The 16502-nt window shown below is 59.5% G+C and overlaps 1 protein-coding gene across 15 annotated transcripts in view; it reads left to right on the top strand.

The window, feature by feature from the left end:
* Window positions 1–16502, top strand: part of XXYLT1 (xyloside xylosyltransferase 1) — a 190455-nt gene that overhangs the window by 10287 nt on the left and 163666 nt on the right. For all 15 annotated transcript variants that reach the window (XR_005990176.1, XR_005990177.1, XR_005990178.1 and 12 more), the window contains exon 2: window positions 6288–6435. Coding sequence is in view for 12 of the 15 variants with exons in the window: in XM_041770338.1 (XP_041626272.1) it covers window positions 6288–6435 (148 nt within the window). In the remaining 3 variants the exon portion in view is untranslated. The remainder of the gene's footprint in view (window positions 1–6287; window positions 6436–16502) is intronic.

The following is a 16502-nucleotide window of genomic DNA, read 5'->3' as shown; positions in this document are numbered from 1 at the left end:
TGTTTGTTGCCCACTCCCGTTTTTCTTTGGAGTCGCCGTACGGTTCATCCGTGGTCCTCCTTGGAGGGGTGTCCGGGCCATTCCCTCATCTCCCTCCACTCCTCCTCGTGCGTTCCCGGGACATGGCTCTGTCCCAGGGGTTTGCTGTGTTCCGTGGGGTCATCCTGGAAATTCCCCAGGAGAGCCCGGGTGTTTGGAGGCACACGGAGCAGAGCACCTGCACCAGCCTCTTCCTTGCTGCTGTCCTGTCCACAACCTCCATACATTGCTGTGCTAAGAAGGTCGTTCTCGCTTCACCTGCCTGCCACAGACCCTCTGACTGATGGGGGGGTGGGGGAGGAGGCATCACGGGGCAGAGACGATGGTCTGGCACCTGTGTGACATCATTCAGTCCTCTCACTCCATCTGCCAGGCCACATTCCCACAGACCCTCCAGCAGCTCCTCAGGTGAGGGGGCTCTGGGCCTCTTGCCACCGTGGTCTCCTTTGGACGTGCTGTGGCAGTCTGCCCACGCCTTCCTGCAGGGCGGTTTCCAGACCTGGGCCCAGCCCATACCCTGAGGCCGCCTGATCGGCGCGGAGTCCAGTGGGGGCACCTCTCATTGCCAGAGGACCGCCTGCGGTACGATCACTTGGGGGTGGTTTGCCTGCTTGTTCGTTTCTTTCTTTTGAAGAGTTTGTTTATTGGAGAGAGAGAGGGTGCAGCGGAGTGAGAGTGAGAGCTCACAAGAGTGGGGGGGGCGCAGCAGGCTCCCCACGGAGCAGGGAGCCCTCTGTGGGGCTCCGTCCAGGACCCCGGGTTCATACCTGAGCTGAAGGCAGATGCTTAACCCACTGAGCCACCCAGGTCCCCCTCGGGGGTGTTTCTCAACGAAGATTCCTGAGCCTGCCCGCAAACGGACTCCTGATGCCTGGGGTGAGGCCCCAGGAGTCTGCATTTTTGCAGGATGCCCCAGCGACAGCCTTTGCATAGTGGTGTTGGAGAGCCTCGGGTGCCTACTAGCCTCCTGCTGGCGCAGCTGCAGCCCCCTGGTTGTGGTTCGATCCGTAGTCACCCACCGTGCGGGGCCTTTTCCAGGCGTGCGGGTCTGGTCTGTCTACATTGTGTTTCCTCCTTGTCCCCCCCTTAACCTGGGCAGATTGAGCTGTTGGAGAAATGGAATCTGCTGACATGCTGAGAACCTTGTAAAGTGAGTCCCAGGACCCTAAGTGCCAGAGCTGGTTATCTGGAAACTTCTGATGGTGCAGGTGGGGGTGAGGTGGAGATGAGGGTGGGGAGGCAACCAGACAAGATATTTTTGTAGCAACTGGACACCTTGTAGTGAGGACGGCTTTAGCTTTTGAGCCGTTAGTAAAGTGGGTCACGGGAATGGATTGGAAATTCTTTGGGAATTAGATGGGCAGGCTGCTTTTTTTTCTTCTTGAGCTGTTTGTGCTTCTGCCTGGCAAAATTAAATTACATCTAGGACATCTTGCAGAAGTGCTAAACGTCCTAAGAAGTAGGGGCCGAAACAGGACACCCGCAGCGCAGGGCGGGTAGCTCCGGGGGGGGGGGGGTGAGTTTGCCCACCCACTGGTGGACAACGCTGGTGCTGGTGGTGGCATGAGTCCAGATGCAGCTGCAGAAGCCTTCCTACCCAGTGCTCGAGGCTCCCGTGGGACAAGCTGACACCCATTTGCTGTTCCCGTAGCACATAGATTCCAGCCTGTGGCAGGTGCACCAGGGATATTAGGTTTGGGGGGTCTCCCACAGCTCTGTGCCGTCGTTCTTCTCCAGCAGCACTTCGGGGGACAGTGTGTAGCCGAGCACGGCAGGCCGCGTCGCCATCCCGTGGCACTGTGTCCGGCGCTGGGGGGATTGCTCTTCTTCCGGCCGACCTTGCCTCGGTGTTTCCTGGAAACCTGGCATTATGTGCAGAGCCAGCGCCCGTCGCCTTGTTTCTTGGCTCCCAGATCATGGTGTGACCTGACTCCCACGTGACAAATGAGTTTTCTCCACCAAGTTGAGCTAAGACCTGGCATCGCTTTATGTCTTCTGTGAATGTTGAGGGCAGTTGTGGCTTGGCTTTTCAGGGCCGCGTGTGCCTGTGGGCCCAGGGCCTGGCTGGCAAACACACGTACCCCTGCCCGGCTCCAGACTCGGTGCCATTCTAGGTGCTTTGGTCTCCTCCAGTCGGAAGTGCCGAGAGCATGCCGTGCCTGGTGGATACGAGGCAAGCGTCCCCTCTGCCCGCATCCCCGGATGAGTCTTTCTCAAGTCTCTCGTACACAGTGGTCTCTCAGCTGTGTGTTTTATTTGAACCACAAAGAACAGCTTGAGAACACTTCAGCCTGGATGAATTTAAGTGCTTCTGGAAGTCAGTTGACAGAATTAATTAAAAATAAACAGATGTGCAGAAATTTAACACAGATTTAGTCATCATTCCTGGGGTTTTGCTTTCCTAATTACCAGCGTAGAATATTGGTACAAGTGAGCCTTTAAAGATCACTGATAAAAGGAAGACACTAAGTGGCTACAAATACGTAATTACAGGCTGATGAGAAAACCAACAGCTTCATGATATGAACGTGGATTCTCGTGGGTTAGAGAACCATTTCCAGTGACACCGTCCTACATAAATTCACAAGGAACCGTATCCAACACCTTAAGTGGATGACAAGGATGGTGTGTTCCGGAGTATGGCTCTGGATGTCTCAACCCAGGCTGATAAGGGGACTAATGCTGCGCACGCACCTGAGAAGCTCAAAAAGAAATCCTTTTGTAAGCTGAGTGTGGGGAAAAAAATCATACTTTAAGATTAATAGGATTTTAAGTATTTATATATAAATAAACTTATAGAAGTCACAACAGTGATTTGACTTTTTAATCTAAGTCCCCCAAAATTGTGTAGTCAAGTTGGTGCAAACCAAACCATTGTTTGAGATCTTCTCCTTGGCTAATTGCCTTTAGTATGGGATTTATTTTATATTATTCCTCCTGGTTTTCTAGGTTATATGGTAATTCTTCGTGCAGCCCCTGAGGTCGGGCGTTTGAAAGGTGGGCAGCCCGGGTGGCTCAGCGGTTTAGCGCCACCTACGGCTCAGGGCATGACCCCGGGGTCCCGGGTTCGAGTTCCGCATCGGGCTCCCTGCATGGAACCTGCTTCTCCCTCTGCCTGTGTCTCTGCCTCTCTCTGTGTCTCTCATTAATAAATAAATAAAATCTTTAAAAGGAAAAAAAGAAAGGGGGGAGGAAGGGTGGGAGGGGTGACATTTTCCCTGTCCTCCTCCCGCCCCAGTTTTGCACCTTCCGTCACTCTTGCCGCACTGCCCCCTGCCAGACACCAGGCCTGGGACCAGACGGGGGCTTCTGCATGTGCCCTTGGAAGGTCACCATTTGCAAACTGGTTTTAGACATTGGGAGGCCTCGGTGTTTTGATTCTCCCTTGCAGTGTCTGTGGTTTGCTCTTGCTACGTGTCCACGGAACATATTAATCTATCTTCAAGTAGGTTTACGATATGAAATATTCATCGGAGCGGGTTCTTCACTGTGCAGCACTTGGAACAATGTACCGAGTACAGTTTGTCCTCATAAATCTATTAGCGCTGATAGGATGTAATTGTCTCCCATGAAGCTCTGGGGTGAGATGGGGCCCGGCTAGCGGAACCAGCGGGGGGCTGAGAGCCGTCACTCCCCGCTCTGCTCCGGCAGGCTCTGCTCTGAGCGTGAACGTGTGTGTCTGCTTGTGCATACCCACTCTCTGTCCTCCTTTTTAATGAATACGAAGCTTCCATTTCTAGGGAGCCCTCTTGTCGGCTTCTTGTCAAATTCCCACTTCCAGATGCTCTTGGAGGTGTTAGGAGGCTCCGAGGGAAAGGCTGGCTTCTGAGTGAAGACTGTCCTGCGAGGAGAGGGGCCTGGGGGAGGGGGCGGGGGCAGGATGCTCACACTTAGGAATGAGTGCAGCGTGGCCACCCCGAACTAGGGGTGTCTCCTTGTCCCAGGTAGTCCTGAAAGGCACGTGGGAGGCAGGCGTTAGGCTCACAGTGGGTTAGTAACTTCGTTACCAAATTAGGAAGTTCATTTAGTTCCACAGAGCTCTGTGGTGGCCTGTCCTGAGGCCCGGGGCTGGGCGTGGGGCACAGAGCCGTCGCAGCCTCAGGGATGCCCCATGTGCCTGACCCGGAAACAGGGCCTTGTAGAGTCAGGCAGGGGAGCAGAGGGTGTGGACGGGGACGTGATGAGTTATGGAAGGCTAAGCCGGGGCCAGAGCCAGGGTCTGAGCAACGTTGGCAGCCCGGGGAGGAGTTTACCGGACGCGGGGGCTGGAAGGGGTTCCCCACGGTGCAAAGAGCCTGGGGCAGGATAGGGACAGCCTGGTTCGGGTCTGCTCAGCGCCCGGGGAGGGAGGCAGTGCGGGGGGGTAGGCCGGGCCTCTGAAGCCTCGCCAGGGCGTTTGCACCGTCCCGATGGCAGGGGCCATTGGAGGTTTTGAGACCAAGGAGGGGGTGAGGGGAATGTGGGTATTTGGCAGGTTATTTGGGAGGCACAGCAGAGGCCGGTGCGGAGGGCACAAGGCAGCGGGCTGGGAAGCCAGGAGCCTGACGCTGAGCCCGGGCCCCGGGGCGCTCGAGGAGCGGGACGCTGCAGTGGCAGGTGAGGGCAGCGTGGCGGGTTGGGAGGCGCGAGGCTCCTCTGGCAGTTGTACCGGGGACCAGCAGAGCTGGCCGGGACGTCCTGAAGGAGCAAAAAAAAAAAAAAAAATCAAGAAAAGGAGTCGGGAAAGGATAAAGGAAAATAGTTCATTAGAGAAATGGAGAGAATCTGAAAAAGACAGAGCAGTAAGAACAGAGGCGCCCGCTCAGCGTGAGGTTTCTAAGGCTGTTGCCGAAGTCCAAGTCGACCTGAAGAGCAAAGCCAACACGTAAGGGAGTCAAAGCTGCTAAAGGCAGGGCCTGCAGCGGGCCGGGCCGCGCCACCACCATCGCCCTGGACAGCTGGTCCTCCGGGTGCCACCTGAGGCCTGGGGCTCTGGACGCAGCAGCTGGGCGGGGAGGGGGCTGGGCCTGGGGCCGGGGCCCCGGGGGCTGGGGGGGGCCTCCCGGCAGCCTGCCCACAGCCGTCTTTTCTCCTGCTGGCAGGTCCCCGACTAGGCCATGGGATGGGGGCTCTCCTTCCGCTGAGCAGCGGGTGGAGGCCTCGCAGGCTTGTCCTGTCCCGTCCTGTCCGCTCCCAGGGACAAGGGGAGGCGGAGGGGTCCGCGGCCTCTTGTGAGGGCCGACCACGGAGGAGGAGGAGCGCGTAGCTTCTGGCCTGGGCTGTGTTTGTCGATGCCTCTTGCGTGCCGTGGGGTGTTCTAGACGTTGGGGGGCGTGTGGAGCAGCAGAGGAGACCCAGAAGACCTCCGGGAGCACGTGCCTGGTAGGCTGGTGGCAGGGGGATGGATTTATCACGTAGACTCACGTCAAACAGGAAAAGCACCCCCTCACGGGCCCGTGGGTCCTCATTGCCTCTGCTTGCTGGTTGTGCCCATGTGGCTGCTGTTGAGAAAGAGGACGCACCTACGGCGGAGACAGATGGGACTTAGAATCTAGAGAGCAGAGCTGAAGCTCCGGCCACCTGGGAGCCACGTGACCTCGGGCAGTGTGACCCCTTGAGCATCTCTTCCTCATTTGTGGCTGTAATCATCTGTGGCCGTGATCGAGCTGTGATAGGGACGCCTGCCCCCCCCCCCCCCCCGCCGAGTCCCGGTCGTCATGGGCATCGTTGTGCACGCAAGCGTCCCGTCAGTGCCCCAGAGCTGTGTTCAGGGGCTGGGGACCCTTGTAGACCCCGAGTGTTTTTGCAGGAAGTGGTTCCTGGTTCCTGCGTCCCTGCAGAGTGTCTGGGACGCCCAGGAAACGCTGGCTGAACCCGGACGGGCCCGCGGTGGCACTGGGCGCCGTCCTCTCCTGCTCACGCGAGTGCCCAGGAGGTGGAGCGTCTGACGCCCAAAGGGCCACCGGGAGCGGTGATGCCAGGGCAGGTACCAGCCGCCCAGACGCACGGAGGGCCCCGAACGTCAGGACCACACGTTTTCACGGGGTTTCCTGGTCATCTCAGGCCCGGCGCGGGGATCGGAAGCAGGAAGCCGGCTGCCCCCACTCGTCTCCCACGCCGTGCCCTCACACAGGGTCCCCGTCCTCGCCGCCCAGGAGTTCTTGCTGTCACTCGGGACGCCCTGCTTGTGGCCTGCGGCGGGGAGGCAGCCTGAGCCGGGGTCGGGGCCAGCCCTCTCACCCGCGCGGTCTCCTCGTGTCCTGCTGCAGGTTGTCTTCCACGATGTCGGCGTGCTGACGGACAAGCTCTTCCCGGTCGTGGAGGCCATGCAGAAGCACTTCAGCGCTGGCTCCGGGACCTACTACAGCGACTCCATCTTCTTCCTGTCCGTCGCCATGCATCAGATCATGCCCAAAGGTAACCTGCGCTCGGACGTCTGTGTCTGTCCCCCGGGCGCCAGTTCAGCGAGTGCCCTGCACCCGAGAGAAGAGCCCCCCCAAGGGGAGAGGGTGGGGGCCACGCCCTTTGTGGGACCGAGCTTCCTGCGCACCCTCAAGTGGGGTGCATGTGGCTGGGCCCCCCTCCAAGGACAGTGGGAGCTGTGCAGGGTGGTATCCCCAGACCCCAGCAGGGCATCTGGGCTCCAGGCCTGATGCTGCTCCTGCACGCACCCCCCGCCCCCCGCCTGACTCAGTTGGCTCATCTGGGAAGCGGCAGGTTGGGCTAGCGGGTCCTCCACCCGCATCTGTGACCCTGTCCTCTCTAGTTTGTACGTGCACTTACCTGCCTGTAAAATGGACAATCCAGATGTGAGAGGTATAGATTAGAACCCAGAGCCTTCTGACACTTTGATGCACAGTCTGAGGATTTTCTGGGCCTTGGTTCCCCCCCCCGCCCCCCCCCAGGGCAGAAGAGATGGACTGGCTGGTCTGTGACAGGTCCGGGCTTGTGTGGAAATGGTGGCGGGCCTGGTGGTCCTGGGATCAGAACTCGGGGAGGGTTCTTGTGGGGTGTCCCAAGCCGCTGGCTTCTCTTCCTCCCAGTGGTCCTGATATTCCCCTGTTCCTGGCCATGGTGCACCGTGACCTGAGCCTGCGAGGGGCCTGGAGGGAGTTCTGGGGTCTTGGGGGGGCTGCAACCTGACTGTGGCTGGTCGGGTTTCTAGCAGTCAGGCCAGCAGAACCTGATCGCCGGGGGCACAGCAGGGCCGTTGGAGGAGACCTGCTGCTCCGGGCCAGTGGACCAGAAGTAAGGGAGCGGTTGGAGCCACACGTGTTGGCGGAGGCCTGTGGGTGGGAATTCAGCTTGAAGCTGGGTTTCCCTTGCTAGTGTGGTGTCCCTGGATGCCACGGGGGGTTTTAGCCCACCCCCGTGGCTGAGCCTTGTGTCCACCTCCCAGGGGCCTCTGCACGCTCCCTTGCTGGAGGGGGGGGGGCTCCAGGAGATTTGCCGGGTGGGGTCTGAGGGAGAGGGGAGGGTGTGGGGAAGATCTAGTGTCTGTGATTCTCCCCCGAAGCCGGTGCAGCTCAGAGCTCAGGGAGTCCTCCCGGTGGCCCTGCACCGTCATAGCCGGGAGACGAAGGAGCTGACTGGGCCGGGGCTGCGCACCTTGTACGTGGCCGCCGGGCGTGGGCCCCGGTCAGCCTGACTCAGGCCTGCTTCTCCCGACAGCAGGCCCTGTTCCCTCCCCTGTGCCGTGAGCGGTCGCTCTGGTAGGACCAGTGCTGGCGCCGCGGGCAACGGCCACGGAAGGAGGGTGTTCCCGTCGTCTGGGCTTCTCTGGGCAGGTGGACGGACGTGCTAGTCCCGGCCCTGCCGCCTGCCGCCTGCCGCCTGTGTGCCTTTGCGAGCCACCTTGCCTCTCTAGGCCGCAGTCTCCCCACCCACAGAACGAAGGGCCGACCCAGTGAGCTAGTTTGGCTCATATTTGGAAGAGTCCAGGCCTCCAGGAAGCCCCCCGGGGCTTCTGTGCTTCTGGGGAGCTGAGGAGGGGGGCTTCGGCCTCTATCGGTCTCTCCTCCAGCCCCCCGGCAGCCCGTCCTGCTGGCTGCATAGACGGAGCCTGGGAGCAGGATTCTGTGTGGTCAGAGGATCGCGGCTGAACCTGAGATGTCTGGACTCGGGTCGGCCCGGCCGATGACGAGTTCGGGGGCCCCAGCTGCCGCTCCGCGCTCTCTGGCCTTGCCCTGCCCTGGAGCCTGGCCTCGCCCGGGCCGCAGGGCCTGCAGGGACGAGGCTTCGGCCACGGCTTCGCCGTATTTGCGGGAGACGAGACATCCGTGTCTCCAAGTGCGGCCGTGGCTCTGAGGGGCCGGCTCAGGTGGGCATGGAGCCGACGTGCCCAACACCGCATCCTTCCCTGGGTTCCGGGGCAGCGACAGTGAGCTGCCAGACGGTCACTCTCCCACCTGCTAGGCCACCGGCTAGGGAGATGGTCCCTGCGAGTCACTGCAGCTGCCGGTCACAAAGCGAAGCGAGGGGGCTGGGGCGCCTGCAGCCTGGGGCCTCCGCGGAGCCGTCTGGCCGCCGCACAGCCCTGGCAGCTCCTCCCGGCCCGGAGCTCGGCACGTCCTGCAACTTTTGGAAGGATGCTCACCCTAGTGCCGCCTTGAGTTGGTCCCGGCTCTTTTTTGCTGCCTTTTTGGTATTCTTTTTCTTTTTCTTTTTTTTTTTTAATCATAGAAATTACTGATGTTTTGTGCATTGTTGTTGGTTTTTTTCTTGTATAATTGGTGCATTTTTGCTATTTTGGTTATTTTATTTCCTTCACAGAGTTCTTTTCTCCTCCGAGAAAGTGAGAAGGGAGCAGGGTGGGTCACAAGCCCTTGGTTCCACCCAGGAAGGCAGGTCACGAAAGCTCGCGTTGTGCTGCGTTCGGCCCAGGAGCTTCTCTCCGGTGCTTGACCCAGGTGTCCCGGTTAGCTCTTCATATGGAGGCCCCTCCTCGCCCTCCCCTTCTGAAGCAGAGAACTGCCCTGAAAGCATGTTTACTTTATTTATTTATTTTAAAGATTTTTATTTATTTATTCATGAGAAACACATAGAGAAAGAGGCACAGACAGAGGCAGAGGGAGAAGCAGGCTCCACACAGGGAGCCCGACGTGGGACTCGATCCCAGGACCCCAGGGTCACGACCTGGGCTGAAGGTGGCGCTAAACCGCTGAGCCACCTGGGATGCCCTTGTTTACTTTATTTTTAAGATTTTATGTATTTATTTGACAGTGAGAGTGAGAGCACCAGCAGGGGGAGGGGCGGAGGGAGAGGGACAAGCTGGCTCCCCGCCGAGCAGGGGGCCCGATGCAGGGCTCCACCCCAGGGCCCCAGGGTCAGGACCGGAGCCGGAGGCAGACACTTAACCCACTGAGCCACCCGAGCACCCCATTACTCACTCTTTTTTAAAAGCGACACTTATAAGAGTATCTGAAAACTACATTACAATAGAAAAGAGTCCTTATGCTGCTGCTGCTGCATAAACCTGCGCTCCTTTGGTGTCTCCTGATACTTCCCCAGCACGTAGGCTTTTAAAGACTCCGGTGACGTAGGAGTTATGCTACATATTTAAAACATTCTCAGTCTATCTGTGCATCAAAATATGAAACCGAACATTTAAGCTCAAAGAATAAAAGAAACGGTGCAAGTAAGTGAGGCTGTGTCAGGACACTCAGTTACTGTGACTCATCACCATTTTTTGTGTGATCCTGGTCTTTGAAAAATTTTTGAGCGGTTCCATCGAGCAGATGAACCTCATCACTTCCCTGTCCTCAGCTACCTGGCGCCGTGTGTTCTTTTCCACAGTCATAAACTATACGGTGATTAGTATCCACGTACAGAAAGGTGTTTTCCTCTAATTAGGATTGTTTCCTTGCGATAACTCTCCATGGGCAGAGTCACCGGGCCGAAGGTGATCCGCACAAAGCCAGCCAGTGTCGGCAGCCTGCACAGGTGAGGGTCTGCAGTTTTCGATGTCCTTTCTTTTTTTTTTTTTCTTTTTTCGATGTCCTTTCCATGGTCCCCTCTCTGACCTCTCGAGGGGACCGTGGGCAGCCACATAGGAGTTTCAGCTCAGTTGCTGTCCCCGTGGGCGTGGACCAGAAACCCGAGCTGAGGCCAGGGCACCCCTCTGGGTGGCCTCCCAGCCTTGCTTCTGGTGACCTGTCCCGCGCTCATCCTGACGGCCTGGATGCCTAGCTTCCCACGTGCCCCCGGCCGGCGCTGCCCTTGCTCCTGACTCCCCCTCACAGGGCTTCTATCTCCTGTGGTATTAGGCTCGTCACCCTCGGAAGCACCAGTGGGAAAGCAAGCATCGTGTGCCCATCTGGAGCTGGCGGGACACAGACTGCAGCTCCACAGACCTGTTAGCTCCAGCTTAGCAACACGGGCTGTGAAAACAGGCCTGACCCATGCTTGTGGTGGTGTCCCCGGGCGGGGAGGGCTGGTGCCCAGACGGTCCCGGGTGGGTGAGGCTGGCCAGAGGCCCCCGGAGTCCCTCTTGGCAGGTCCTCCTGTCCCGTGCTCTGCCCTTTGCTACGAGACCTCCTTTGCCAAGGGTCCCATGTGTGCATGGTGAGGTCTGGCTGCTGCGTGCCTCGGATGTTTGCCTGGCTGCTGCGTCACAGCTTGAGCAGTGGCCTGGGTCGCGTGGTCTGGCAATAGGGGGAGGTCCAGAAAACCACAAGGGAGAGCCAAGGGAGAGCAAATTACCCAAGAGAAAGGGTAATTTGCACTCCCCAGCCTTTTGGAGCAAGGCTCAGGCTTCTGTTGACACCCCCGAGTCCGGACAGAAGGAAGTTGGGGGGAGGGAGGCCAACGACCTGACTGAGCCCTGCAAGGGGCACACCGCTGAGACCCCAGCCTAGAGGAGGGTGAGTCCCAGGTTTAGCATGAAGGAGGAGGGCTTCATGGAGGAGGTGGTACTTGAGGTGGGCTTCGAAGTATGGGGAAGGCTCATTGTTTGAAATGGGTAGTGAGCAGTTGAGGTGGTTGGGGAGTTACGGGCTGTGCTTGGGAAGTGACACTCGCCTTGATGACGGCATCAGAGCACGTGCTGGAAAGTAGCAAGAGACAAGATGGGCGCAGGAGGTTGGCCTGTGCCGTGGGCGCCCGGATGCCAGTCTGAGGGGCGGGCCCTTGGCCACAGGAAACAGCTTCTGATGCGGAGGAACTGAGCGGACCCGTACTTCGGGATGGCCGGTATGTCGAGACGGGAAGTGGGTCACGGGCAGATGCCGGGGTCCAGTTGCACAGCCGTCCTGAGGCTTAGCCTGGCAGGGCACTTGGGCTGGGCTGTAGGGGACCCGCCGGTGGCCTCCCGGGCCTCCGGCAGCAGCGAGGCTGCAGTGTCCCCGTGTGCGCCTGCATGCCTGTGTTTACCAGACACGTGTGCCCCGATGGGGGGAGCCGAGAGCCAAGTGAGGCCCTGCCTTTGCACGAGAGCCGGGGGACACACAGGTTACTACACCGGCATTGCGCTGGCCGCAGAGGGCAAGTCAGCCCCGAACTTGCAGCTCTCAGCAGCTCAGTGGGTCCAGAACAAGGCGAAGTAGAATTTTACGAGTAGACAGAGCAGATAGTCTTCCATTTGGAGCTCCAGTTAGGGGACTGTAAACGCCTGCAGAATCACGCAGATATTCCCATCACAGAACCACTTGCCTAGCAGTCCTTTGCACTTTAGTATGAATCAGCCCTGATTGCTTTCCTCTGTACCCTGAACTGAGATAGATGCTCCAAGGGAATGGGATGAAAAATATATTTGTTGGATAAATGAATGAGGTTGAGGAAGGGTAGAAGGGAAGAAGAAAGGGTAATTTGCACTCCCCAGCCTTTTGGAGTGAGGCTCAGGCTTCTGTTGACACCCCCAAGTCCGGGCAGAAGGAAGTTGGGGGGAGGGAGGCCAACGACCTGACTGAGCCCTGCAAGGGGCACACAAGCGGTGTCCCCAGGCCTGGGTGACAGAGCTAGGCTTTGGCTGTGCTGTGCGCCCCTCAGCTTCTGTAGGCCAGCCTGGCACTTGACCCTTTCTGCCCTGGTTTCTGACGGGGGGGATGGGGATAGAAAAATTCTAGTTGATTGACTCCCTGAGGAGCTTTGGGCAGAACCAGCTCCGCACGACGCCGGCGATTTATGTACCTTGGGCCCTTGTAGGGCTGGGCCAGCTGCCCCCTCGGGCCTGCGGCGTCCTGAGCCGGTCGGCCTCCCCGCGGGCTGAGGAGCGGGGCCTCTCCCGACTTGGTCTGTGGCGGGGTTGACCCCGTGGGTCAGGGTCCTGTGGGCGCTGGCCACGAGGTGTGCCGTGCGCCCGGGAGGGGTCAGGTGGGGTCATCCTGGTGTGTGGGGACTGCCCCTCTGCCTGGCTCTGCTTAGCCGCCCTGAGGAAGGGCGTTGGGATGCGGACAGTGTCCCTGCCCACCTAGCGACGAAGCGCCCCTCATCTACGTGAAGGACACTCATGTCCACCTATAGGGGGCACAGCACGCACTGCGATCCCATTTTTCAGACGAGGGAACTGAGGCACTGGGAGGGGAAAGACTCTCCAGGGCCCCAGCACCTGCCTGAGCAAGGGCAGGACCGGGGCTCCCTGACTCCCAGCCTGGGCTGTCCACAGTCGCACTGAGAGTGTCCCCATGCGGCCCTGGCTTGGAGGCTGGGCCCTCTAGGCATGTGCCCTCTGGAAGCTTCTCTCTGTGCCCTACATCAGTCACCCAACAGCTGCGGGCCAGCTCTGCCCCTCGCCCTGTGCCTGGTGCCTTGGGGGACCTGCCCTCTGCCTGGGCCTTGGGGGACCTGCCCTGTGCCTGGGTGCTCATACCACAGGGACGGTGACACTGCGTTGCAGGGCACAGACAGCTGAAGGTGGCCGAGCAGATCCTGGATCTGGCTGTCTCGGCCCCTCACCGCTCTGCGCGGAGGCAGGAATCCCACAGGCCCGTCTTACAGAAGGACAACGTGAAACCCGGAGAGGGGAGTTGGCTTGAGCAAAGCCACCCAGTAACTAAGAGGTTAGGACCTAGGTCGTCCCACTGCACGTCTCTCGCAGCCTCGGTGCCCCCAGCTGGTCGAAGGTCCTTCCAGCCATGCATCCTCCGAGTGCTCCTGGGCACTCGCTCCTCTGGATCTGTGTCGGGTGTGCTGGCCAGGGAGCTTGTGTGCATGTCCGCGTGCTCCAGAGTTGTCGGGGCTGCGTCCACCCTTCCATTCGCACACACGTGGGCACGTCCTCACTCTAATTTCAGAGTCCCCTTGGGCCCTTGGCGCTGTGGGCCTTTGCATCTCCTCCGTGTCCGTTTCACTGTTTTGGATTCCTTACAAAAATTTTAGATTTATAGAAAAATGATGACGATGGTACGGAGGGCTGGCAAATACTCTGTACCCAGTTCCCGTTATTATTAACATATTACCTTAGTGTGGTGCATTTATTACAACTAATAAACCAACATTGGTACATTGGCACCCCCCGAAGGCCCTACTTTATTCAGCTCAGCTTGGTTTTAGCCCAACGTCCTTTCCTCCTCCAGGGTCTCATCAGGATACCCCGTTACACTCAGGTGTCCTGTCCCTTCGGCAGTGCAGTCATTGTCTGACTGGCTTTATTGTTTTTCGACGACCCCGACGGCTCGGAGGAGTACTGGTCAGATGTCTGATCTAGAGCGTCCCCCAGTCGGGATCTGTCTGACGTTTCTGTCGTCACGAGACTGGAGTTAGGCCCTATGGGAAGGGCGCAGCAGCAAAGTGCCGTTTTCACCAGGTTGCATTGAGGGCGGAGGGCGCAGGGCGCAGGGCGTGTGGTTGGTGGCTGCTGCCTCGAGCTCCCGCAGAGCTGGCCTTTATCAGATTTCTCCACCGTGGAGTTGCTCTCGTTTGCCCTGCCCCGTTAAGGACTGCGATGGCCACTTCGAGGGCGGCGTCCAGCCCGCACCCCCTGCAGCCGAGCGCCGGGGCGGTGGGAGCGCCCGGACCTGCCGAGAGGGGCTGCCTCGCCGGAGGGCGCCCTGCTCCGCCGCGGTCCCGACGTGAGCGTGCCGGGCTCTCCGGGACGCCCAGGCCCAGCGTTCGCGGGGACCCCCGAGCCGGCAGGCGGGACGCAGGCTGGAAGGGGAGTCGGGTTATCACGGGGCAAGGACTGAAGGCTCAGACGAGCTGGGTGCAGGTGGCTGCCCTGTGACTCCGTAGGAAGTTGCTGGAAAGAAGCCGCGTGGGATCGTGGCTGAAACCCTGGGCTGGGAGCCCCTGTGTGTGTTCCCAGTAGCGCCGTCGTGGGCCTGCTGTGCGCGACTCTGGCTCAGTTACTGAACTTGGCTCTGTCTGTGGTTTCCTTCCCTGTAAAATGCAGGTAGCCGTTTACCTGTCACGCGGTGTTACGGGTTCATGGGGTAGTACCTGCCGTGGGCTTAGGGGCGCCTGGGGGGCTCACTCAGTTAGGGTCTGCCCTCCGCTGAGGTCGTGATCCCGGGGTCCTGGGCTCCAGTCCTGTATGGGGCTCCCGGCTCAGAGGGGAGCCTGCCTCTCCCTCGGCCCCTCCCCCCTGCTTGTGACCTCTCTCTCTCTCTCAAATAAATAAATAAAATCTTAAAAATGAAAGAAAAAAACACTGACTGGTTTGGAATCGGGTTGACTCGGACCTCCCTGCCCCCCTTCTTGCATCCTGGGTGCCATCACCCAGGGGTCCTGATTTCAGCAGTCTGTTCTGGGGCCTTGTCCTGAGGCTGGAGGCACACAGCTGGGCTCTTTGGAGGACAGTATAGGGTCCACTTTGGATCTCTGGCACCGGAAGGAAAGGCTGGCACGGAAGTCAGGTAATCCATGGGCAGGTGCAGCTCAGCGCAGGTGCACGGGGCAGGGCCGGACACCTGCAGGCGGGGACTCCAGAGCAGCAGAGTCTGGGCAGGCGGCTCCCTGTTCATTCGATTCACTCATTCATACTTTGAAATGCTGAGGTCAGTGTACAAATTTCAGAAGAAAGTCTTTAAAATTTCATTGTTTTTCCTGAAGTGAAATTTGACAAATGTAGTAAAAGCCATATTCAGTTCGGATTTCTTTGTTCCGTGCTCTTTGTATTTTCACTTACTACCACGGGAGCTCTGTAATGTCCTCAACTGTTCCTGGACGGCAGCTTTCTAAAATAGAGAGGGGCTTTAAGGGCTGGTTTGTGGAACTCCATAATTTTGCTCAGTTCGAAACCAAATCGGGAGTCTGTAATGAACCTTGAGTTACCCACCAGCGAGGCAGATTGGGGTCTGATGGGAAGGGCCCTGTAGGGGGTGTGGGTGTGATGGAGAAGGAGTGAGAATGTTGGCCTCTTCTCTCCCCAACCCGCGTCAGCCTCAGTGTTAGGAGAAAACAAACAAAGCGCCCCTAAACTCAGCGAGCTGTTTCGGCTCATTTTCCAGTCTCTGAAATCCTTGACGTGAAAGTGCTGGCCGGCTCATGCCTGGACTTATAGTTAGTTCTGCGGCCTCTGCTTCCTTCAGGGGCCACGTGGCCGGGGCCAGCACCCTGGGAGTGAGGGCCCTCTGTGCCCCGTGCCACCCTAGCCATCGGATGTCGGGGGACGGGGGCTCCCCCTTCCCTGATCCTCCCCAGAGGACGGAGTAGGACCTGAATCCAGGCCCCCGCTTACTGGTGGACACGGTCCCTGTGCATGGTCCCGTAGGCACGTGGTTCTCCTTCCCGCGGAGTTTCCTCCCCACTGTTGGAGGCAGGGGAACTGGGCCAAGGCAGGGGCGCCCCAGCACAGGGGGGAGGCCCGCCTGCTCCCTTCGGCTGGAGGAGAGCCTCTTCCCAGACCTTGGGCTTCAGCCCTGTTTTGCAGCCTGGCTCGCCAGGGAGTGCTCCGCGACGCCCCGCTAATCAGACGGCGGCCCTTGGCCCTCCCAGCTGCTGCTCCTGCCGTTGCCCGGCCCCACACGGCCCCACACGTCCCCTGGCTGTCCTGGGCGGTAACTTGTTGGAGATGCCGCCGCCTTGTTAGCAAGTGGGGCCGGTGACGGGGGACCGGGCGGCTCCGCATGAGGTGTCGCAGGGCCTCAGCCAGATGGCGCCCGTGCTCTTCCTCCCGGAGAGCTCCTCGACACCAGCAGCGCGGCCTGGAGCGCACTTCCCAGCGCTGGTTCAGGGGCCTCTGGAGGAACCGGCTCACGTCCTGAGGCTGCCTGTGCTGGGCCCCTGCTGGGCCTGAAGCCTCCGCCTCCGCAGCCAGAGGCCTGTGCTGTTGGTGTGGCCCCTCGCCCTGCAGCTTGGCCAACACATCGTGCGGCCGGGCACTTGGCTGTCGGTGCCTCGTCAGCGTCGCCCTCAGCGTTTGCCTCCAACCAGGGGCATTGATCGCCACCCATGGGGAGAGCCCGGGGATGGAGACGTTCAGGAGGAGATTCATGTCCTGAGCCCCTGCAAGCAGGGCACTCTGGTGGCACCGACCCCGGAGAGCTTCAGAGCAGGTGACCCCGGGGTCAGCTCCGAGGGCCGGCCTCCCCGCCAGGAGTCCTCGTCAC

The sequence above is a fragment of the Vulpes lagopus genome, chromosome 1 (assembly GCF_018345385.1).
Source record: "Vulpes lagopus strain Blue_001 chromosome 1, ASM1834538v1, whole genome shotgun sequence".
NCBI classification, from domain to species: Eukaryota; Metazoa; Chordata; class Mammalia; order Carnivora; family Canidae; genus Vulpes; species Vulpes lagopus.
Note: the sequence above shows the minus strand (reverse complement) of the source record. Positions and strands in the feature narration are given on the sequence as shown.